Source organism: Ambystoma mexicanum, chromosome 14 (assembly GCF_040938575.1).
Source record: "Ambystoma mexicanum isolate Mex_15411 chromosome 14, UKY_AmexF1_1, whole genome shotgun sequence".
NCBI classification, from domain to species: domain Eukaryota; kingdom Metazoa; phylum Chordata; class Amphibia; order Caudata; family Ambystomatidae; genus Ambystoma; species Ambystoma mexicanum.
In genome coordinates, this window is record NC_090940.1 from 210,394,781 (window position 1) to 210,420,967 (window position 26,187).

At 44.1% G+C, this 26,187-nt stretch overlaps 1 protein-coding gene across 1 annotated transcript in view; it reads right to left on the bottom strand.

Moving 5' to 3' along the window:
* Positions 1-8,231: 8,231 nt before the first annotated feature.
* Positions 8,232-26,187, bottom strand: part of ABHD12B (abhydrolase domain containing 12B) — a 304,395-nt gene continuing 286,439 nt past the window's right edge. Inside the window, exon 13 of the mRNA XM_069638955.1 lies at positions 8,232-8,325. Within this exon, the coding sequence (XP_069495056.1) occupies positions 8,283-8,325 (43 nt within the window). The 3' untranslated portion in view covers positions 8,232-8,282. The remainder of the gene's footprint in view (positions 8,326-26,187) is intronic.

Below are 26,187 nucleotides of genomic sequence, written 5' to 3' on the forward strand. Positions count from 1 at the left end.
CACAGATGTTGGTGGGTGTGCAAAGGTGATGTGCTTACCACGGTAGACCGTGCCTGCTGCTGTGCGTCGTAGAACAGTGCACACCTCCTCTGGGACAAGGCTCAGGGTCTTCTCTTTCTTCTTTTTTTGCAGGACACATTTTAGCTGTTTACACAGGCAGGTATAGGTCACTAAATGGTGACATGGGGGTTTTCGGTGTGGACCAAATAATTTAGTAAGAAAGTACCAAACATAGCAAAACTTACCTAAATCGTGATGGCCGCTCAACAGTCTTCAGAATGATTTGTAAAATAGCAATTTCTCTTCTAATCCAAACATTCTTTGTAGCTAGACAATGCTATAAATCATTTTTATAATGAGCCCGTGTGGTGCTGAGATACATCCGAGGAAGGAGAGAAAGCCTGAGCTGTAAGTCTGGAGCACATCCAGAGAATGCCTGCAGGTACCCTTATGAAATGGCGGCTTCATTAACCTGGTGCTCGGTGACTGGAGTCTATCTTTGTGAATGGCGTTGTCCTGTCTCGGTCACTGGTGCAAGGAGGGTCGGGGGGTTTTGAGGTACTGGTGCTATGACATGGGCGTTATTGGTTTTGCCAGGGCAGTTTGCAGCCCAGGTCCTGGTCCTCTACTGTGCAGGTATCCTGTGTCTTACCTTTTGTGTTGGTGTGGTTTTTGTGAGTAATAGTAGGCGTATAAAAGCTGTACTATATTCCCTGCTACATCCGCGCAAACATTTATTATTTGTTTATTTATTATTTATTTATATTCAGTATTAAAACCTTTACAAATATTTTGAATATCCATAGTTTACAATAACACATCTACTAAAATCACATTGTCAAATAACATCATGTAACAAGTTTTCAAACCTAAAAAGCTAAAAATCCAATTGATAAAACTAATAAAAACCAATGGATATAATAACAGCGCATTGATTTCTTCAGTCTGTCTAAACAGCCGACCAGCTTTAACCACAATTGCGAAGCCTTCAGAGTACTTTTTGGGCATTGTCCCTTCAGCTTAAAGTTCAGGCTCTATCCCTATTAAAAATGCAGCTAAACCTTCGGGCAGACACATTGTGTCTGCCATTAATTCGGTCTTAGAGCCCCTGTCAATGTACTCAGACTGGTTCCTGAGACCTTTTGTTAGGATTATGAAGTCTTTTGTTAAAGGCACCACTAGCATGGTCAACATCATTAACGAACTACCATGCCAAAAGGACAGTCTGCTCGTTACTCTAGATGTAACGGCTCTATACACGAGTATACCTCAAGGAGAGTGTTTGAAAATTAAGGAAGGTGTTCTAAACAAAAGAACATCCACCCTCGATCTACTTCCTACCTCGTTCATTTTGGAATGCATCCGCTTGGCACTCACAGAAAATGTATTTCTTTGTGATGGAGTCTTTTTCCGTCAAATCCATGGAACAAGCATGGGGGCAACGTTTGCCCCCGATTTGGCAAACTTGTACATGGACCATTATGAAACTATGTCTATATACCATGCCAACAATCCTTTTAAAGGACAGATGGGACATTGGTATAGGTATATAGACGACGTTTTGAATGATGTAGCTTCCTTAGAAGAATTTTTGGTATGGCTCAACAACCAGAGTTTGTATATAAAATTCACCATGACATGGAATCCATCTTCTATTGCTTTCCTCGACCTGTTGATTCTCAAAACTGATAGTGTCCATTTGTCGACTACTCTGTTCCACTTTACGAGAAAATCTCCCCATTGGCCAATTCTTGCGAATCAGGAGAAACTGTTCAAATCTTGCAGATTACACAAAAGAAGGAAGTGACCTGAAAGTTAGACTAAAAACCAGAGGCTATCCCAAAAGAATAGTTAATGCGGCATATAAGCGAGCAAAGCATTCAAACAGGGACAGGTGTTTGCATCCGGAACCCAAAGTACAACAAGATAAAATGACATGTGTGACCACATTTAGTCCAATTAGTAACCAGCTAAGATGGACAATTAAAAAGAATTGGCATATCTTAAAAACATCTGATTTTGAACCAGTGACCCCATGATTCGCTTTTGAACGACAAAAGAATGTCCGCAATTTAGTAGTGCATTCATACCCCAGAAGAGAGAAAACATCTACCCAGACCACTTTGTGGCAGTTGCCACCAGTGGGTGGACATTTTAAGTGTGCAAAATGTGTTGCCTGTGCCTTCACAAATAATCTGAAGGAAATTGACCTCAATGGAAACATACACGTACTCATTTATATTTATGGGGACCCACAACATAGGTTTCCCTGGCGCCTTTTGTATTTCTTTTTTTTAAATTTCTTTTTGAATACATCCCTTCAGAAATATACATAATGGGCATAGAATAATCTGCACTAGGTATGGAATATAACATTTTTGAAACCCACGAATGCCTGCAAGAAAATTATTCATAAATGATTCATTCCCTACGGCCAGAGATGAGATAAGCCCATACTGTGGCTTTAAATGCCCTATAGTTCCACGCATACGTGATGATCACGTGAACACGGAAGACAGCTATAAATCATGAAGATAACGAGACACACAATTCGAACACGATGACCTGAACGCGCTCGTGAATCGGTGCCGAAGTCTCTTCTGAAGAAAGAAGGTAAGTTGGGCGTTTTAGATCTCGCAAACGCTGCGAAGCTGTTTAGGGTACATGCTCGCGTATTTAACCACGCTGAGTCGCGCACTTGAGCAATGTTGTGACTGAAGACAGTTCACGCTGTTTGAAAGATACGCAGGCGGACACCGGGCGGGCGGTCTTGTGTGTTCCATGTAGACAGGACTAAACTCACGTGCCTGCATCCTGTGTGTTTTTATAGGCAATCAAGGAAAACGTTTTTGACACGGATCCACTGACTGGTCTCCTAAATTGTGGAGCTCCGGATGCTTCTGGAGTACTGTGATGTCACCGAATAGAATAGACTTCTGGGTGTAACTAAAGTGGAGTTAGACTTAAGGGAAATAAAGTAAGTGAACGATGTACCATACATTTAACTTTGATGGGATCGATTATTTGGTGTGAATATCTCTGATATACGGTAAACGAAAATGAAATTGAATTTCAATTCAAATTAGAAATGTATATAAAATGAATTCATAAATTTATAAAAGCACTGAGCAAAACCATCTAATACAGGAGAATAACTAACCTAGGGTGGAGTATTTAGAAAATAGGATATGCACAACTGTTTGTGTATAGTAAAGAGAGTCAGAACATATTTTCTAGTATACATATCTAGGATTTACCTTATGGTGTTCTGTACTGCATAAGTATGAATTATATGAATACGAATGAAATAAACATTGGGTCTCCTTATGCAAAACAGGTTTCCCACACAGCGTGGAATTTTTTGAAACTACCGAACTCAGAGTTGATCTGTGAATATACGGGAATCAAGCCCAGCAACGACTAGGTTTTTCCTAGTACTAAGCTCACGTCCAACCAGGATGTAAGTAAAGGCCTAGTGTGATATATGGATATGTTATTGTGATAAAAAAAGAAATTGCAAGAAATCATGAGAATATGATGCATTAAAATAAAGTAGTTATATTAAAAAAGTTGTGTTTCGGAATGGAACCATTGTATTAAATGTATATATGTTTGTTTTTAGATTGTGCTTATCCTGTTACGGGTGATTTGAAAAGAGGTGTCCAACATCTGAAAAAGAAATTGTCTGTCCTGAAGAAGGCCGTATAAAGTAGTGGTTGAAGAAACACTAGTGATGGTGTTTAATTCCCTAAAATGGCCGAAACATGTCGACACTTGACAATAGACTAATCAAACAACATAGTCTTGTATCTGTAAACTGCTGAAGTGTATATAGTAGTTTTGACTAAGACAACGAACCCCATATAAAGCAAACTGTTTTTTAGGAAGGGAGCGAGAATAATATGTTCACGCATCACGATTAATGTACACTTTGTGGATTTATTCTCCCTCTCTTTTTTAATTTTTCTAAATTGGTCTTAAACATTTAATAAATTGACGTGGACTTACTGAACAAATTGTCATGTTGGAAGTGTGTATTAATTGAGTGGGATTATTCCTTTTCCTTGCACCAAGTATGAAATATGTCTTATATAAATGTGGCTTACCAAAGTTGTAGGTGATAGCCCCTTTTTTGTCACAATAATTCTGTAGATCACCATGCCAGCCCTGGTTGGACAGAGAGCGGGGTGCCGGTTTTCTCAATTGCGTATTTTCCTGATATTGCGTCTCCTGTTCTGAAATAATGGCCCCCGAAAACAAAAATTGAGGGAGACTACCTTTGTAGAGATAACCAATCTATCCCTATTAAGCCTCAGATGAAGAGCCGTGGAAGGCTCGAAACACGTGTTAGGCTGTTGCTTGTACTAAACCTTGGACTTTAAAGGCTGCTCCTTCATACAAATCACTTGGACTCCCGATTTTTATTTTGCTATACTTGGCGCAGTGAAACTGGGACTTGTTTGTGTTGAGATTGAAAAGGGGCTTTGTGTATGTGTTGTAAAGTATGGGTGAGAGGCAGGAGCCTTGTGGGACACCTAGTGGGGCAGTGGGACACCTAGTGGGGCAGGGATGGGGTCAACAGCAGATTCCCAGATGAATACTCTGGTGGTAGGCTCAACGAGGAAGGATTTGCTCCTAGCAGTGTCTTCAGGTAAAAAGTGGAAGCCTTGGCCGAGGTGATGGCAAAGGATGTTATGGTCGACTAGGTCAAACGCAGCTGAGAGATCTAGTAGGAGGAGGATGGCATGGTTGCCTGAGTGATGGATCTTATCCTTGATAAAAGGATCATAAGTGGACAATTTGGCTTCTACATTGCGAGGAAGAAAAGCTCTTCCTCTCTGCTGTACATAGCTTAGACAGCAGTCGGCCATTTTTGCATGGTCGGGTCACAATCAATTTTCCAGCCGAAGGCTATTGTTTTTGGGGCTAGGACTAATACTGTGGACGACTACTTTTTCAATGTTTTATTCAATTCAAAAATCCAAAATAACGGAGTAGTCAGTAGTGAACGCCCAAAAGCAGAGTCCCATTTCTCTGATGTCCTCACCAAACGCGTTTTATGAACTTTGCGCTTTACAAACAGTCCACTACCTGGATCACTTTCTTGTATGCTGCCAATTGAAGCTAGACCCAAAACCTAATTCCTCCTTGTCACTGTACTGACACCCTCATCCGCCTCCCTGGTGGTAAGATCTTCCCGGTTCCTTTGGTATAGACAGGCGCCTCATGGGACAGGTCAGGTGTTTTACACAATACTCTTGCACTCCCCCTAGCACTACCTTTTTTGTGGTAGAGGGGGGGAGAAATGGGGTAACTACAAGAGAGTGGGAGGGGCCTTTGATGAAAGTATTCTATACTTTTAGATGAGTTTTCAAAGCCAGCACCCTACGTTGCAGGCGCCTACATGTATGTACATACTCTGGTAAATTGCGGAGCACACAGGTTCATAGACACTCTGGTCAATTGCTGAGCACACAGGTTTGTACACACTCTGGTCAATGGCTGAACACACAGGCTCCAGCTTTTGTGCAGAGATCTGGATTCCAGGGGCATAACAAATAACCCAAGGCTGTTTACAGCAACACAGTTATAATTCCAGATGGGCTTCGGGGAAGGGGTACTCAGTTAGCTAATTATTGAGGAGTAAGCACCTTAATCTTAAGTATTTAGATTTGAGAAGGGGAACTCTGTATGCTTGCTTTCTTAACTCTGTTACCAAGAATCCTTCACTGGGAGCCTATGATGGAGCAAAAAGGGACCATAAGCTTATCTGATTATTATTGCATGACTGCGTTTTGGGCTGAATGGGAATTTAACAGGATTTCCAATCGAGAGAGGAGTAATAATTGTATGGATTACTTGAATGGATTCTTGAGCAGCTTCAGAGTTGATTGCTAGTAGAAGGGCCTAACCCCTGTGCCCTGGAAGGCTGGCTGTTGTATGGTATGGGAAAGCGGTGTGATTAACGTGAGCAAAATGAATGGCATGTGGGAATGAGATAGACCCTGCACAATCCTGAGGGGGGAGTGGGCTCTAGTTCTGAATGGAGAATTTGTATTATTTAGGGACAAGGTTCTCTGTATCTGGAATTTTGCTTGTGCAAGTAAATAAGACTTTTTGCCAAAGTGTGGTCCATTCGGTTGCACCTCTGAGCGTATTTAGCTAATGCAGTCTTTGCTACATTTTATGGGGGCAGATTTGTGGGGATAGGTCTCTTCCCAGGAGCTAATTTGTGCTGAAAATGCTTAAGGCTGGGGACATTGCTTTTCCCACTAAAGAGAGATACAGACTCCTTTGTGCCCATGGGGGCTTCTCTGAAACGTCTTTTGTCATGGATCAGGCTGCGACTTAAACCCACCGGCTGTGTACAAACACCAGATCTGAGAGTTCTGACCGGTGCTATATGGCTTCACTGGGTTAAGTGCATTGGGGGCTGGTGCATTTGTTTCGATCTGTCACATTTGTGAAAGAACAGAGGTTGATAAGAGATTTGATTACCCCGAAAAGTGGCATTCTGCCAGCACTATGTGGGCTCATGCCATGATCTGGTGGGCCAGTCCATGATGACTCCTAGCCATACTGAAAGGAAGCTGGTCCTCAATGGAGTACCTGGGCACTGGAGTGGCAATGCCTGCTAGGTTTATTTATCTGCAGCTGTGATTAGGATCTCAATAGGCAACAGTTACTTGTATCTGGTAAAAAGGCCGACTGGGCCGGTCTTCATGTAGTTGCGACCACATTTCCCATGAAACTGTACCCCAGCTTTTTTTCTTCTGTCCATTACATTTGGCAGAGAACAGTGTTACATCCTACCATGGTGGAAAGAGTCTGCACAGCAAGGGCCGGCCTGTCCTTTATCCGATACCCAGATATGTGGCCAGGTTCTTTTTGGAAGAATTGGGGGTGTGGGGGAAATGTTGACTAAATCCTATGGAAAAAAAGAGGAGAACTGGCCCAAATTCCTGAGCTTTAGTAAACTGGGATTTTTGGTAGTTCAAACGGCTCTTGAGCTGCGTAGCTTTTAAAATCATTCTTTGGGTTTTTATATGGAGAACTGCTTTTCAATGTATGCATTTTAATAGCAACATTTGCTGATTGCAAAGTTTTTTTCTAGAAATAATAAGGAAGATGATACAGGCCATCTTCACATCAGGAAGCACTATCGCAGAGGTCATATTGTTAGAAGGCGCTCCTTATACCACAGGTCTCGACACTTAACCTGATCAGCATTTTTAAACTGGGGGTACCCGGTAAGCCTCAATCCTCCAGGCCATCATCAACATTTAATCAACATATCCATCAAGGCCATCATGTCATACACACTGTTTTTCTTAATTCAAAAAATTAAGTATGTATGACATGATGGCATTGATCAATATGTTGTTTAGGCTCTAAGAGGCAGACACATGCACGCCTATTACTCCCTGCTTTTCTGTGCTGGACTGACTTTGGAAAGTAACATGTGCAGGCACACTACTTATCAAGGGTCCTAGTTGAGTGGTCTATAATGAAGCCAGTAGGTTACAGATTGATAGTGGAAATTATGTATATATATATATATATATATATATATATATATATGACCCGGTTTCTATCAAACCTTAAATATCTATAGTCTAAAATGAAAAGGAAATATAACAAAAAAACACCATATTCAAATATGCATCCTCAAAACTAGCATATACACTAACAGAATCCACATAGAAATGCATGCTACTGTTTGAAAACCAATATTGGCTATTATAAGAGAGATTGCCCAACATTAGTCTTGCCCAAACATTTTGGTTATCTATCGTGATTTTCTTATATACAAATATTTGAAATACCAATCGCCTTGAGTACAAACACGGACACTAAATATAAATGTTAAGAGTTTTAACTGCTTTCTCTTGACAAACCCCTTGCTTAATTTGGTATTGGAGCAGTGAAATGGTAAAGCAAGATGGCTATGCCTATTAAGGAAAGGACTAAATGCAAGCAGTGCCATTGGCAATTAGAAGTGGTGCATAAATACTGGGAGTGGACCTAGCCATGCTCAAGAAATGACATGAACTCCACTGAATGCATTTGGGTTATGATGTACTTGCCTGCTAGGCCATGCTGAAATGAAGTTGAAAGAATATGCCACTTGCAGATACTTGAAGAATAGGAGAGCTTAAAATGCATGTTCCATTACTGTTTCAGGCACAACAGCGTTAACGACTTTACCACACAATAATTCACAAACATGGTAATGTTTCAGGCATATTTTAATAAGCCATTCACACACAGAGGCAGCTCCTTTACGGGGTGGAACCTTTCATTTTGATGGTCTTCACAAATTCCCTGGAATAGAAATGGAAGAATGAAGTTGACAATCAATTGGTTATCTCAAATGTTGATACTTCTAATAAAGAGGGCCCTAGAAACAAGCAAAGACATAACTTCTTGCGCTGGTAATCGTGAATATTATAAATACAAGATGCATTCAAGGAATAGTTACATGCTGTAAAAAGGAACAGTTTTTTCATTTTTGTCCCCTCCTAGGAACTAAGAAGAATGTGGGACATTATAGTACAGCATATCTCACAACAAACCAATTTACATTTAAATCATCAGAGTGAAATGACCAGACACCATCGCACGTCTTCATTGTTATCAAGAAGTGACAAACCTATTAACCATTGATGCCTCGATTCAAAATGTGTGCTGATAATGATGCAAAATGCCTGGATCTGAGATTCAGACACAAACCTTTCACAAAGTGGCTTGAGGAACAACCTAATCAGTTCTAAAGCTGGCTTTGGAGAATACTGCTTTATTATTACCTCATTGGTCATCTATATTGTGCTTCGTACCAGACTCCGCCAGCTTCTAAGTGCTAGACTGAGTATTGAACCCATGTTGTGTGGTATTGTCTTGTCCCCAAGGCGAATGTGTTGCCCCCCTCAAGTATCCCTTTGTCCTGTGAGGGCTTGACTGTCATAATGTATACCTCTCAAATGAGGCCAAGAAAAGTGTTGCTTTTTCCTGATTTATGCGGGATGGGGCTCTGATGTGGCCCTAAGTGGTTTGAGGGGTTGCCAAAGACACCCTGTTCTCCATTACATTGCACAGTTAAAAGCACAGATACCATTGGCTGGTGACAGACAACTATTTTAGATTATAATGGGATACAGCTGCTGTAGCCTGAGTGATTTATTTGCCCTGCAAGAAAGAAAGCGTGTTCAAGGTTCCACTGCTAGTCTTTGTTTCCTATGAAACCTTGCATGGGATACAGGTGTGACCATATATGGCAATGTCCTCTGCCAGCCTCAGAGTGTGAGGTGGCAGTTGCCAGAATAGGATAGGGGTGAGTTGTAGAGGAGCAGTTTTGGTTTGTAGTTTTGTACAACCGTATTGTATGTATCGTCGCACTGAGAGAGAGAAGGATATTGTGTGGAAGGATGTCAGCACGCACCATTGGATATCATGTAATGGTGAGTGAAATCTGACGAGGGCAGAGTGATGTCATCAAGAAGATGTAAGAAGACATACTGAATATGAAAATTCATAAGAGTGACGATGTAACTGAAGAGACAAGAGAAACATGTACGAAATGATAGTGACATATACAAAGAAAAGAAAATAACTTGCTGATAAATAAGTGTAAATATGCAGCAACGCAAGGTAGCTGAGACATATAGAAGCTTGCTATAGTGGAAAATATAACGTGGCAAGGTCGGCCATGATAAGAAAATGGATGTCGGCCTGTGTAAAGATTCAATTCAGTTACCTCAGAGACAGACTAGGGGTGCAGAGTCAGGAGATGCTGGAAAACCACTTTGTGTGCAAAACAAAGAGGAGTCTATGTTGGCCTGGGATCAACGGGATGCTATTTTTAAGGAATAGTTGCAAAGCACAAAGGGAGGCAGATGGATAAGTCATGGACGTGAGACATATTTCTCTTAGATTCAAGAAAAAGAAAACATTCACAAGAGCCAAGTATCGGACAATTAAAAGTGTATATAGTCTATACAAGATGGAGTGAGCAAGTCTCTGGAGGCCAAGAGGAGAAATTGAATTAAATAGCAGTAAATAGGAGGTCGAAATGGATACATTTTATCCATTAAGCTTTGGATGAGGATAGTGATGTACTCACACTCCCTTGAATGTCCCAGAACAGAGTGCAGGCTACAAGGTCAACTACAGACGGGAAGCTTTGGCTCATGGCCGGACTGATGAGAGAGGATGGACTAATTGGGAAAGTGGGGAGTAATCTGGTGTGACTCAAGCACCTGGGTTTCATTTCGCTTACGTGCTGCTAGCCGAACCAAAAGTCCAAGGTTAGGGTGGGGATGTCAACCAATCAGTGGGTCTATGGGGCAACCATCTATACAATGTTGCATAGACCAATCCGCTGCCATTTTGTCCGCTATAATCAGTATTATACGTATTTAGAGTTAGTTCGAGGCATATCTTACAGATAAGAGACAGCCAATGAAGTACTAACCCATATCCTTCTATAAGCGGATATGTTCCCCTAACCAATCCCTCCCGTCAATGGGTTTTACCGTTTACCACATAGGATGACATCAAAGATGACGCATATTGGGTTACAAGACCTATGTGTAATCAAGTTTGTGGGTGAGTGTGCAAGCATCAGTACAATGTCTGCCAGTTTTGCCCTGCTTTATTAAATCGAGAATAAAGTATTACTTTGCCATATTCTCTGCATCTGTCCAGTTATTTGGTCTAAGATCTTTTTTGGTAATCCTGTCTAGCACAAGAGACTCTTCAAGGTGCTAGAGCGCAGATTTCTGGTAGGATATCCGGATTCTCTATGGAAGCCACATCCTGAATGAAAGCTTGTGAAGGAGCCCTGGAAAGTATGAATGTGGCAGTGTCACAGTGATTGGGTGGTGTGGTGGGTCAGAAAAAGGACAGAGACTTCTGTCTTCCATTTTAAGGACTTTATAGACAAATTAAATGCTGCAAACTCCTGACTATCCCTTCATTATGGGATTTTCCTACCTAACACTAACTCAGGTGCCTGTCAGTCGTCAGTATTTCCAAAAGGAAGATCTGTCCTCTGTCCAAAGCTAATGTAGCCTGTCCCTACCACTATCAAAAGCAAATAAGGCACAAGAGAATGACTCCCTTCTACTGTGGTCTGCTTTTCAGCAAAGTCACTTATTCGTAGGTAGTTCTTGCCAACTACTTTGACCAGTTCATACAGTTCAGAAATAGGGCTCTTCGGTTTCTCTATCGTGTCCTTTACACCTTGCTTTCCCCTTCTGAGGTATTCTTCACTCTCCGTTTATCAAAATTGCTGCTTTTTCTCTACACAATGTCCACTCTCCTCCCTGCCTGGGCCCGCTAGAAAGACTCTCAAAAGAATTCTCACTTTCCTCTTTCACTTGACTGTTACTGGGACAAATATGAAGGTTCCAATAACGGTTCTCACTTATCTTCACTTCATTGTTCTTACTGGGCAGAGTATGAATGTTCCAGTAATGGTTTTTACTTGTTTCCACTTCTTTAATCTTACTGGGACAAGTATAAATGTTCCAGTAATGATTCCCACTTGTTTTCACTTCTTTAATCTTACTGGGACGAGTATGAATGTTGCAATAATGATTCTCACTTTTCTTCACCTCTTTGGATTTACTGGGATGAGTATGAAGGTAACAGTAATGATTCTCTTGGTTCTTTACAGTTCTCTCCTTATTGGCACGATTATCAGGGTTCAAATAATAACTCTTAGTGCTCTAGGTTATTTTGTCTTTACTGAGATGAGTAAGTGTTCTTATATGACTTCCCACATATTTACTTGTGGTCCTCACTGGGGCGAGTATGATTATTACGCTCGTTATGTACGGCATCCCTGCCAGGGTCTCCCGCCTTCGCTGTTATCTCTTTTTCTTGGGGTTAGCGGCACCGGGCCTGTGATCAGGATGGGGTCCTTTCTTCAGTTCATCAGGTTGGCCTCTGGCTTCTCTGCTCTCTCTCTCTCTCTCTCTTCCTCTCTGCCCGCTCAGTGCTGTGAATGGGTCTGTGGTCTCAGTGTCTTTGTCAGACTCAGCAGTCCACCGACTCTCGGTCACACCGCCACCTAGGACGCAGTAACTTGTCTGATGTTTCTTTCCGTCAGCTCTTCTCAATTCAGGCTTCTCGTGTGTCGCCTTTACTCGCCACCTTTCTTCCACGCTTGGAAGCTGCGAGTCCCAGTCTGGCTCAGCTCTCCTCGCACAGCTGATTCCAAACTCCTGGGCCTCTTTCTCCGACAGGATTTCTCCTCCCCCATTTATGGCGAGTTGCTGGGTATTACCCGGAGGAACATCAAAGTCCCTTTTCTCTGTTGTCTGACTACTCTGCATTACTCAGACAATCTTCTTCTCAGTATAGCATTCATATTCCTTTACATACGATTTTAGCTTTCTACACCACAGTAACAAACAACTTGTTCTTCATGTCCTCTCTGGATAGAAGCTGTTGGTGGTGAGTTGTGGGGGAGCAACGTAGGGAGTTCCTCTTAGAAATTGGATTCCTTATCCCCAAGGGGGAGTCTCTCCCGGTGAGGTCATGCTTGCCCCTACCCCTAGGGAGCGTATTGCATAGCGGGCTCACCGCCTTAGCCTCACAGGGAAAGGCTTTGCCTGGGGAGAAGTGACCGAATCCCGTGATTCGTCACAGTGGTTACGGGAAGTTTGAAAGTAACAGCCTTGTGATTGGAAGTAGGGTTCAATTAGCACCCAATGCATCCTTACTTGGTCAAAATTGAACTACGGAAATTATAGAGTACACTGTAATACAACAGAAAAGAAGCTCAACTGAATAGGACAGAGAGAAATCTGATGCCCTGCATTTGGCCAAGACATGTCTGACAGCAACTATCTGCCCATTTCTGATCATACCAAACTCTTCAGTGACCACAGGGAACTAAGGAACAGGTGCGTCCTTGCCTTAACCTGGCTATCACAGTCTGGTTGCAAGCCTCTAGGATCCTCTTCTCCCAGCTGCTCATCCCTATGCGGTACTGACATAAAGAATCAAGATGACTGGAAACCCTGAGTTCCAGTATGAGACAGAGCCAGAGTCCAATTGTTCTGAAAGCCAAGCAACAACCAAGATCTGTGAAGGAATTGTTTGGAGGAGTCAGTGCCTGAATCTCCCTTGAACAATTTTACTGCACGATGATGGCTGCTGGCACTGCCAATACCAGGTCATTGCAAACAGCACTACACTACACCCCAGCCACAGCAGTATGCTTTTCCTCTGGGATCAACAACATATTCACAGAACTTGCTTCATTGTTAAAGATTGCTGTCCAACCACAGGCTGGGATTGCCAGTGTTGACCTGTGACTTTGTAAAGTTCAGGACCCACTGCATTTAACCAATTGTAGACCTATGAGATTGAGACCAACCTTTAATATTAGGCCTACACTTAACTTTGTGGGTGTTGCAGGACCAGTATCGCACTCAGAGTGAGCTTCTGCAGCAGAAGCTGAATAGTATCGGCCATTCATTCCAAAGAGAGATTAAATCCTTATTGAGCAGGCACAGAACGTGAGGTGCCCCAGGGTACTGGACAGCTAAACCTGTTACCCAAAGAATTTGTTGAACGTTGACCCCCAACTGATGGGGTCATGACTTTTCAACAATGAAAATACTTTCTTAAATAGAATATTTAACTGTATTCTGCACAACATTTTACTTACATTCACAAATGAGAATGTATTTATTTTTCTTTTATATGCGTTTATTCATTTTCCAATTTATACATATCACACGTACATATGGATTACATATACATCTCAAATTGCAGATTATAAATCATGATAACTTGAAATAATATCATAATATTCATACTGTCCTTGAATACATCCTATAAATCTGTATAGTTAACCCACAACCTAACAACAATTTCCTTATACCTAGTCCAATGTAAAGATGAGAATGATGACATAACATATGGACAACACAACACAGAAAAAAAGAAAAAAAAACTAAGGACTCCATAGTGAAAGATAAACTTCTGTATGATTCTTATTTTCCAATGACACTTTCTCATACGTGGACAATATTTGCATTTCTACCACCCAATCTTTCACCACAGGCTTTTTCCTACTTTTCCCGACTCTTAGAAATGATATATGATATTTTATTTGTATCGCGCTCATTACACAGGTGTTTTAGAGCGCGACTAGGCAAGGGAGGGGAAACAAGGGAGAACACAAACAATAACGATCTTACTAGGCCCAGTGACATTGAGAACGCGCAAGTGCATGGGATGGGGAAAAGGGAAAAAGTGCATGGAAGGGGGAGAGTGGAAAGTGCACAGCAGAGGAGAGTAGATAAATAAATATAAATAGAAAGGAGGCAATAAACAGTGATAGTGCAGCCAGAATGTGGCAAGTGCTGTGTTTATGGCGAAAGACTGGGTAAGTCTGATAGGTGCAGAAAAGAAGAAAATGGGGTGGGGGGCTGTATGGGTACAGATACAGTCCATCCAGTGCAAGGGGTGGCCAGGAGGCAATGCAGGAGGGTGGCAGGGTGAGCAGGTACCTGGACCCAGAGGAAAGAGGATGGCCAGGTGCACAGTGCCAAGAGAGAGCTGGTCAGCAGGGGAGAGGGGGAGAGAAGGCAGAAACAAAGAGGAAGGTCTTTAGGCCCTTCCGGAACCGGAGATGGTTCTCCTCAAGTTTTAGAGTGGCAGGGAGGCTGTTCCAGAGGGAGGCCCCAGCCGAAGACAGAGATCTACCCCCGGCTCGTTTCTTTGAAAAACAATTAACCCGGAGGGAGTTAGAGGTAGAGGAGCGAAGAGCTCGAGAGGGGAGGTATTTGCGGAGAGATAGCTGAAGATATTTTGGACCCAGGCCCCAGAAAGCCTTGTGGACAATGCAGAGGGTTTTGAATTTAATCCTTGCATCCACCGGGAGCCAATGGAGAGATTTCAGAGCTGGAGAGATACGATCCCAGGCCTTGAGGCCATTGACAAGTCTCGCAGTTCTGTTCTGGATAAGTTGCAGAGAGCGGAGAGGAGAGGCAGGTAGATTTAGAAAGAGGCTGTTACAATAGTCCAACTTAGAGAGAACCAGAGCTTGAGAGACAGTGAGCTTCTGAGGGAAGGAGAGGAAAGTCAAAGTACCTCTGAGGAGGTGCAGTAGGAAGTTTGACTTTTTAGAGACCTCAGAGATATGGGCGGAGAAGGAAAGTGTGGAGTCAAAGATGACCCCAAGGTTCTTAGCCTCGCAGGTAGGGGTAGGAGGCGGGCCAAGGGAGGCAGGCCAGAGAGTGAGTGAAAAGGATGGAGATGGTGTGCCGATGAGGAGGATCTCAGTCTTGCTGGCATTCAGACAAAGGTCATTGGCGGCACACCAATCTTGAATGGTGGTTAGGCAGTCTGAGATGAGAGATGTGGAGGAGGTGGAAGAGGGCAGCCGGAAAATGAGTTGTGTCGTCAGCGTAGCACTGGAAATTTGAGCAGAAAATGGCAATGCAGTGGACAAGAGTTGCCAGGTATTGGTTGAAAAACCAGGGTGAGAGGTTAGAACCCTGGGGAACTCCGCAGGTAGAGAGGAAGATAGATGATAGGAAGGACCCGAGTTCGACCTGGGAGGGTCGATCAGAGAGAAAAGAGGTCAGCCAGGCCAGAGCCTGATCAGTGATACCCAGGTGATCACGGAGCCGGTTGAGCAGGATGGTGTGGTTGACCGTGTCGAAGGCAGAAGAGAGATCAAGAAGGATGAGGACAGAGGGAATGTTAGAGTCCAGGTTGGAGAGCAGATCTTCACGGATGTTCAGGAGAGCAGTTTCCGTGCTTCTGGCCGCTCTGAAGCCAGACTGGTGGTCATGAAGACAGCCAACAGAATCTGAATGAAGGTTAAGTTGAGGTTGAGAGATGGCCAGCTTTTCCAGGAGTTTGCCCAGAAAGGGGGTAATGGAAATTGGGCGATAGTTAGCTCGACAGGAAGGATCAGCTGTGGGTTTCTTGAGAAGAGGATGCACAAGGGAGTGCTTCAGAATGGAGGGGAAGGATCCTGAGGCAAAGGAGTGGTTGCAAAAATCGGCAAGGGCCAGAGCAAGGGTGTCAATGTGGTCCTTGATGGTTTTAGAGGAACAGGGATGAACCTGTTTTGACGAGGCTTTCATAGATCGGACTTGTCTAGCAACCTCGTCAGGGGAGAAAATAGGAAAGGAAGAGAATGACGGTGGGGGGTGGTTAAATGGGGGTCTGCAAGCACAGACTGAGGGGGAATAGGCGGGGCAAGGGAGGACAGGGTGGACAGGATGTCCTGGGTTTTTTAGATAAAGTGCGAGGCAAGGGCATTGCAGAGAGCCTGGGAGGCAAGAGGAGGGGTGGAGACTGCCGCAGGGTTGGCAAGCTCCTTGCAAATTTTAAAGAGTTCGGCTGAGTTGTTAGATGCCGCAGAGACACGGGCTTGAATGTGGGCTCTCTTCTTAGTGCGGACAGAGAGTCGGTATTGCCTTTGGAGCAGGCGACAGGCCAGTTTGTCAGAGGATGAGCAAGAAGCCCTCCATTTCCTCTCAGCCGCCCTACACTTTCGTTTAAGTGTAGCTAGGTCAGAGTCATACCAGGAGTTGCACTTGGCTTTAGGCTTCAAACGGATCCTCATGACAGGGGCAAGAGCATCAAGAGTGTCAGAGACAGAAGGGACAGGGTTGTGTCTGGGTGAGAGTCAGCCAGAGGAGGGGGAGAGAAGGTGGCTGCAAAAGCCTCAGCTGACACACTCTTCATGGGCCGGATGTCTGCAAAAGTAGGCGGCAGTGTTGGGGTGGGATTGGCTTGGGGCGAAGAGAGTGAGAGATGGGAGGAGAGCAGGCAGTGGTCACTCCAGGAGAGAGGAGTTGTCTGAGGGATAGAGAGGGGGAGGCCAGAGGAGATCATGACATCAAGTGTGTGTCCAGCAGAGTGCATCGGTCCAGAGGGAAGGATAGAGATGGACAGGGAGTTGCAGAGGTTTCGGAAGAGCAGAGATGAGGGACAGGGAGAATCAAGGTGAATGTTAAGGTCACCAAGGAGGAGGAGTTGAGTGGTAGAGGCCAGGAGGGAGGAGGAGAGGTCAGCCCATTCTGAGAGAAAAGAGGTGATTTGCCCGGGGGGCCGGTAGAGAGTAGCAACAGTAAGAGTATTTAGGAGAGATTGAGAGCCTGCAGACAAGGCATTCAAAAGAGGAGTAAATCTGGGTGGGAATGATAGTGGCAGAAATCCACTCAGGAAAGATAAGGGCTACACCCGCTCCAGGTCGAGTAGATCTGGGTGCAGAGAGGATCTTGTAGCCATCAGGGAGTACAGTGTCAAAACTTGTGACAGAGCTGGCCGTGAACCATGCTCCGTGAGACCGAGGACATCTAGGTCCAGTTCTTCAAGGAGGTGGCAGATGTCAGAGGAGTGTTTGACAGCAGAGCGAGAGTTGAGAGTGGCTAGATGAAGAAGGTTGTCAGCCTTAAAGACCTTCCGGGGAGGGGTACAAATCAGAGGTACGCCCTGCAGAGTTGCGGAGGTAGCCTGAAGAGTGGCAGAGGAGGGGGAAAATGTGGGCAAGGTAGCCAAGGAGGTAGAGGAGGGTACAGCTGGAGATGTGAGGAAGTTGATGAGGCGAGGGAAACGTCTATCGAAGAGGAGGAGATTGGACTGAGGACCTTCACCATGACAGTGCCATTTAGGTAGACATTAAGGATGACTCTGGAGGAGTCAAAAGAAGCCATGAGGACATCCCAGCGAGTGCCGCCATTTATGGGAGAGGAGGAGACCGGACAGAGCACAGAGATCATATGGGGGGTCCATAGAATCAGCCTAATAGCAACCATCAAAGCTTTATCAACCCATATATTAAACTCTCCTGTAACTAGGCACCTTCCTCTATGCATCAGGAAAACCATGCTCGCAGCCGATCTAGGAATAGTTATGTTCAGGGTGAAATCTATTCTGTCTAAGACTTCCTTCCAAAAGCTGTGCAACCTCGGACAATCCCAGAATAAATGCAAAGAATGTATTTTCAAAACATCTTTGTGTGTACATTCCCTTATTGAACGTTACGTGTTAATACTATATCTTGAACCACCCAGTTCTACTCCTAATATTTTCCCTTGGCTGGTCGGCCATCGGTATGACTAGGTGAGCCAGCGGAGGCTTGAGGGAAACTATTGCCTAATTGTAGGTTTGTGCCTCTCACCCGGTTATCGCAGTGCTGAGACAGTCTGCCCTAACTCACTACTTACAGAAACATGGGGGACCTTTTGATAGCTTCACATAGTTGTCTCATTCCTTGCGGAATGCTGGAGTAGATTCTTTCCTGATACTAAAGTGTGTTTTGACTAGCTGAAGAGAGGCAAAATGACTTAAAATAGGAGTCCAAAACATCATATACTTTATATAAAAAAGGCTAAGGAGAAAGTGCACCACTGAAAATGGACAGCTTGCTCTTACACGCCCATGGACACCGTTCTAACCTAATGCAAAGCTCCACACACCTTACTGATAATGTGGCTCCTGCGAGTACAGGAAGTGCTGTGCACCAGCCCATGGACACCTAAACCACCTGGAGCCCAACAGTAGCTGTAACGAACAGTGGCGGTTCCCACCACACAGGAACTGTGTGGCGCAGCAACTCCCACACTGAGTGCAGCTCTTGAACACCACAGCACTGCTCCACACAAGCAGCTCACTAGGAGTCACACTGAGCTCCTGTGGAAAGTGGTGGTAGGAGGAGAAAAGATGTGGAGTGCAGCAGGTATACTGGAGGTGGAAGGAAAGGAATCTGTTGCAGGGCAGTGGAAGGGAGGAGGAGAAAATGAAGGAGCACCGAGCAGGGAAGGTAAAGGAAGGAGGAGTGTGGTGTAGCGCATGCAAGAGGGAATGCAGGCAGGGCAGGTACACAGAAGGAGGAGAAAGAGAAGGCCCACAGTTTTACACAAGCAATGGGGCAGTTTGAAAGGAGGAGGAGAATTCCAGTGGTAGGTCAGATGCAGCAGAGCAGCTGGCAGGGAAGACAACACTGAATAGTGAAGTCGAGTACAGATCAAGCACTGCTGGGACCAGCTACTTTCAACTTAACAGAGTTTAAACACTATGAAAAAACTTTGTGATTTACAAAAGCAATGTGCTAACTTTCGGAACTCATAGCACATTTAATTCCTAAGTGAGGATTTCGATAAAAGTTTAAACATAGAATGCCATTCACATGAAAAACTCCAAAATGATCTTCAGGATTTAGAAGGATGGTGGCTCCAACCCAACCATTCAGGTATATTTTTCCCTTCTATTGGAAGATTGAGTATTTTTTTTAAAGCATGTTTTTTACGTTCCATGAAAGGCTTCTTTTATTCCTGTGTGGACGGCAGCAGGAAAGTGCATTGAAGTGTATGGAATTGGATCTGAATATATATAGTAGGAAAGGTATCTGGACCCTGCAGCACCTACTGTGCTCATAGGTGCATGACTGTGCTATCTGACTGGCTACTTGTCATCTGGAGACTGACTCAATATTGCTTATTAGTTTATTTCCCTAGGTTCAACATGGTATTTAAATAGCAATTCTCTTGTTATTTCTTCTATTGATTGATTGATTCTTTGTAAAATTTTTTTGTATTGATCGTATTCTTGCTTTTCTTTTTTCTTGCTATTTATTCTCTTTCTGTTTTTTTCTAATGTATTTGAAATTGTATGTATTGTGTTCTAATATGTGAAAAATCATTTTGCTATACCACAATAAAAAACAAAATATAAAGTATTTAAATACCAATGCTCTTTTGGACATAAAATAAACAAGCACCTTGGCAGTGCTCCTTATATACTCCAAGAGCTAAGAATATGGTTCTAACTAATGTAGTGGCTTGTCCACAATAGGCAACTAGGTGATGCCCTGCTTCCAATTGTGGAGGTGCCTGTAGGGAGAGGTCCAGTGAAGGCCGAATACTTCCTCAGCAACAGAGCATACAGCTGAGGAAGGGCGCCTAAGCCGTCAATGTTGTGGGATACTTGGTATCCCATTTGCGTGGCGTACATTCGGCCTATGTCAGGCATGGGAGGTTTTTCTTTCCCAGCCTTGCATGGCCAAGGCAACATGCTGGATCGGGTACTGCAAAGAGATTTTTTGTAAAGTGGGTGCTGCTGGCCAGCCCCACGATTAGGACTTTGCAGCATGCCAAATTCATGGCCGGGCATGGTGAGCAGGGCACAGGGAGAGGCGTTAATGGACACCTATCCCTGCCTACATGTACAGGCCAGATGATCTGACCTAGAAAGCTAGCAGTGGTCTGAGGGGCAGATGGATGTACGTGATCATTTCGAAGACGAAAATGTCAAATTCTAAATGTTCGTATTCGAAACAAGCACGTCACTGCTAAATGCCCTTTCTACACCCCGCTCCCCCAGCCCCTTACCTTTTGGCGGCACACTTCGCTGTGTGACGCTGAGTCCCGGCAGCCCCAGTTCCCTTCCCTTCCCTTCTGTGGATGGGAACCGGCGCTGCAGGGTCCTTTTCTTTTTTTTCAAAACGTTGTTGTTTTCGATGCAGGGGACACCCCCGCCACCCCCGATTCCATTATAGTGAACAAGGATGCGAGGGACACCAATGTAACCCCTGCTTTGCTTGTTCGCTATAATGAAAACCGAATGGTTGAAATGTTCAGCATTTTCGGCTGTATATAATTTTGGTACAGCCGAAATCCAAACATTTCAACCATTTGTTTTTTTTTAATTACGATATTTTCGGTCGATACCAGAGCAGAAATGCCGAAAAAAGGATATGTGCATGCAAATGAGGGTTGTCTGTTGGTACAATACGCAGCTGTAAGTGTTAGAACGGACATTTAAAAAAAAATGTTTCTATGTGATATTTGAACATGTATGCATTTGTTTGTGTTTAGGCAGCCTAAGTGTAGGGGGAGGCAAGGTGCCAGCAATGAATTTGTCAATGGCAATCCTGGTATATGTTCATAACTGGTTGCAAGGCAACGTGTTGGCATATATTGGCAAAGTCAACATGGAAATGTCTTCTCATAGTGGCAATAATGGCATTGGACATAGACAACAGTGTGTTCTTAGAGTACCACTTCTGGCATGGCATATATTGGCACTGTATGCATACAAATCTCTTCTTTGTTCAGGCACTGCAGGACTGTTGCTCCTTGATTCCCTTAAAGAGGCAGGAGCATCTTCGATTGCACCGTAATACCAGCAGAGTTCAGAGCTCTGGTGGTTGCCTCCCTTGTTCTATTGTCACTGGATTACTGCAATTCTCTTTATCTGGTACAACCTGCTTACTTGATTCAGTGTTTGCAGGTCCTGCACAATTCAGCTGCGAGACTCGCCACAGGGACATCTAGGCATGCTCATATCACGCCTATTTTGTGTCATCGACACTTGCCACCGGTGGCCAAGCGTGTTCAATTTAAATTGTTATGTCTGGTGCACCGCGCTTTGCATGGCACTGGGGCAGAGTATCTTAGGCCAAATTCTGCCCCAAAGTTCCGACTCGTTCTCTCTGTTCTGCCAATGCCTGCCTGATTGTTGTTCCCCGGGCTAAATACTCTCGCATTGGTGGCAGATGTTTTTCGATTGCAGCAGCTGTACTATGGAGCACTCTCCATTTGTCCCATGGTTAATTGCTTGTCCTTTAGGTGCTCCCTTAAAGCGCATTTGTTTTAATTCCCGTTTAATATGTCCTTGTCAGGGGACCGTTTTTCTCTCCCCCACTGCAGCCTAGTGCCAAAATGCCTCTTGGTGGATGTCGCTTTTCTTTAACATAACAACATGAGCACCTGACCTCTGTGAGTAGCATGCTGGAGGTAGCTGGGAAGTTTTCCCCATTCTTCCCCTGGGTCCAGCATCACATAATTTGTGGCAAAAACCAGCTCCTCTGGTTACCAAAACGTTCCGGCAGGGTGATTTCATCACAGGCAGTGACATCCTCCAATATAATCTGCATTTAAGGCTGTCGAATAAAAAGAGCAAATGTTTGTGTGGTGCCAGTAAGCTCCATTGTTCAGTAGTGAAGACATAATGCTCCCCTCATGTTCACAGAATAGCAGTCATAGTGAATGCTGGCACGCCACTGCTCCCCCAAGTCCAGGGTTACCCTCAACCTCCAAAATCATGATATGCATTAATATGGCTAGATGTGAGGAGTGAGGTTTTGCATAAAAGTGGCATGCTCTTTTGGGAGAGAAGCTGACATTTCTGTGCACCGTAAGAGTAGCAATGTCATTGATAACTGGCAGTCATCCTTATGCCCAGGCACCACGTATCTGAGTCAGCAGAGTGAATAATCTTCCTTATACTTTGACAAAGATCTTTCATATTCCCTATTTCGACAACTGACTTACAAGAGCAGGAAATCTAAATAGATTACACCAAATGCATACTTTGACCAAACAGGTTTACCAATAGCAGCAGAATAAAGTTCCATCAATAGAGTAGGGCTTGAGGAAAGCATAGAAAATGGCTCCTTTGACTGCTTGGCACACTCAAAAAGCTCCAAATGCCTTGTTGGTTCTCCCGGGGTACAACACAGATGCTCGTTGGAAAGGAAATGCACACGTCTATCAGAGTAGTGAACATTTTAAGCGAAATTCACAAAAATAAGTTAAACATTGTTTATTTCCGGAGCATCCACATACATAACAAACACACAAGTAAAGTGTCTAATTTTCTCTTGTAAAAGCAGATATAATGCTTGCCTGTATGTTATCATTAGTAATTCATTTAATTCCTATTAGTGACATTAGTTATCCATATTATTCTTCCATTTGTATGCATTTTGCTAGAGAAATAGGCCTTGTTATATGAAGGCCCTCGTTTAGACATTATGTTGTTATGTATGCAATTAGAGACACGCATGAATGTGCACTTAGAAGTATGCATTGAGTCCACATTATGTAGCGCTAGGGTTTGAGAGAATGTGCTAAACGCTAGAATGAATGGAACTGGCATTCTGAAGCCATTTCATTGAGAGATACAGTTAGCAGCTCTGCTTTGTCCGTGGAAGGATTGTTATAGTAGGCTGTAAGCAGGAATGTGTAAACAAAGGCTGGCAGGCAGACAGATAAGAGGTTACTCTTGCCCGAGTAGAAGCAAAGACGGGCTGGCTTATCAGGCCCTGGGCCTGCTCTGAGACAGACAGAAAGGTGGGAGAGGGTGCTGCCTTGCACAGACACAGACACAGAGCTGTGTGGAGAGAGAAAGGGATTTTTAGCTTGCAGAGAGCCGACAATGAAGGAATGGGAGGATGGTGGTTTTGTAACACAAAGACGGCCAAACAACATGTACAAGATATGCCCTGAAATGTCACGATGACTAGAACACACTGAACTAGAGAGTGCAAAACTAACTTTGACAGACCTTTAGGCGCTTGATTTTAGAGAAATGCTTGCTAAGAGAGTTGTGACATGTTACCATAGGGATGGGTGTACGCCATTGAATAGTATATCCAGGGGTGAGTTTTGCATTGAGAGGAGAGACTTTTGGAGAATCGGCTGAAATGCAGCTTGGTGAAGCATTCTGGGAGAGCAGATTAGAGCAGAGTTCGAGTTCGATTTAGCAGAGATTTGGCAGGAGACCAGACCACTGAGGGGCCAAGGAGAGAGGCCCTGACAGAGGATGTGCAGGGACTGGCTGACTGCAAGGGAGCTGGAGAGGAGAGAGATGGGACACATTTGAGATGGGATCTTGGGAAGCTTGCCCATGCAAAGGGGAGTATGGTTCTAGGCCTAACTGATTGACTGGCTTGTTGGGACATGGGAGATTTGCACACACATAAGATGGGGTGTTGACATTTTGAGGGAAGGGTGGATCCATCAGAAGAGATTGTCTTATGAGAGAGCTGATGTGTGATGTGTGGTGATGAGAGAGAGAAATGCTGGCGCTTGCAAATTGTTACTAGGCCGAGTGGTCCACCCCCCTGAGGTAGAGTTGCAGTTCCACAAATGGTCACCCATGTGGGGCTAGGCCAAAGATAGATTCTTTGAAGACTAACACCCAAATGTGATCAGTGTTGACCATCACATTTCTGCACACCAAGATAGTTAGTTTCGAGAGCAGAACTTCAGTGAGGTCTGAGGAAAACCTTGCACTATTCTGTATAAAACTATTTGAAGTGAACTTTTACAACAGCGTTTGGAACGACACAAGGATACATTGTAAGGCTAATACTGTGCCTGTAAAAAAGATGTGGACAGAGGCAGAGTTGCAGAAGAAGTTGTTCTTAAGTGATGGATAACAAGGCACCATTTATTCAAGTGAGGAAGGTCTGGGAAACAGCATGTCTCAAAATGAGCTTCCAAATAAGCGATATGCTCCTCGACTGGAATAATCCTATGTAAAGCTTTATCAGAATGCTTGTTAACAGAAGAGCTGGACATCAAAAATGATTCAGAATTAATTTTTATAGAGCTGTATAAGTTCTTTTTTGCAACTGATAATGAGCTACCACTCAACATGCAATTGACCATGCAGGCAAAAAAAACTCTTTCGGCAAAATAAGGGACTCAGGCGGTCAGGTTTTTACATCCAGGTCGCTCCTTCAACTTGGGGAGGGTTTTTAGAAGCATGTTCTAAGAGGAGACCCTTATCTTTCCCATACCCGGGACCACTCTACTAGAGGCATAACAAAGCCCTGAGGTCCCTGGGAAACAGAGGGCACTCTGTATGTGGCAAACCTAAACAGCAATTGGAATATGCAGGGTGTAACATTCAAGTTGCAAGCTACTACAAGAATGACTGTTTTCCACATGCATGCAGCACACCATTTCCTATTAGTCCATAATGATTCCCACTTGCAAATGGCTAGTTCAAAATGTATTGCCTGTAATATATTTATACGACTTCAGTAATAGGACTAGGGGACCTCCTGGGGCCAGAGGCAGCTAGCTTTTCTGTGATGCAACCTTGGATGCAGTATACCCGGGATGCCCCTGAGATTATCCAGAATATCCTAAAAGGACTAGGACTCAAGCCTTTGTTGGGAACCACCAACTGGCCAATGGGAAATGTGCAGAATGAACAAGAGTGAGTGCTTACTGTTTTTCTGAGATAGCTTGATGGCTGACAGAGGGGCACAATTAGAACAGGAGCAGTTCTTGAGAAAGGGCTGTGAACCAAGACAACCTGCAAATCATTTAAAATTTCTTGCACATCGCTTGTGGCAACATGTAGGGATCTGGATCAGGTAACGGTGCACACTCGGTTCGCAAGCCTTAACATGGAGTGCAGTTAGATCTGAAAGCATATTGTATTAGGTCATAAATTACACACGTGACACGTTTGTACTTAGCACAAGGACGTCTGAACAAGAGAGGAACAACATATTCAAAAGCAGAGAAGTGAAGAGCAAGTCCCAAAATGAAGAGGCCTTTTATCAGGTCATGCCACAGGGCTCTGGGCATGTGGCGATTCTCATTAGATTATCACCCATTTCATGGGTCCCGTGGTATCGCCCTTCAAGGATCTTCAGTTGAAGGGAGTCCTGGCGAAACCTGCATGGGGAGATAATCTATCCCGAGAACGTACCCCCCTTTGAAAAAGTACTGTTACAAGAAACCAATACTAAATGGAGGATATCCAGGCTGTATAGAGAACGAGGAGGGGCGAACCCATAGATATTTTGTCAACACGGGGGAAATGGGAGGAAGACCTGGGAATTGAAATAACCGACCAGCTGTGCGGTAAAATGTGTAGAGGGGTGAAAAAGTGCACCTTATCCCTGCAATATAGAATGCAGGCATTCAAACTACTGCATAGATGGCACTATCCGCCAGCAACACTAGCAAAAATGTACCCAGAGGTGGATGCCCACTACTGGCGCTGTGGGAGGGCGAAGGGGGACTTCAGTCATATGTGGTGGAACTGCTCACTTATCCAAACATTTTGGAAAGAGGTGCTGGGGTGGTTAAAGGGACTGGACGGGATAGACAGACCCAGGGAACCCAGTTTGCTGCTGTTTGGGGTGCACGAGAAGGGGTAAGGTGGGGTGGAGGAGGGTCAAATAATCCACATTCTGTTGGTGGCGGCAAGATGCTGTACAGCTCAACAATGGAAGAGGGGGAGTGTGCCCACAGAGAAGGAATGGGTCCAAAAAGCAAGGTCCATCTTCGACATGGAATACCCGACACATCTCATAGATGAGACGAGGACAGACATAGAAGGGATCTGGCTGCCCTTCTTCAATAAATATGGTCGATAGCTTACCCATGGAGGGGAAGT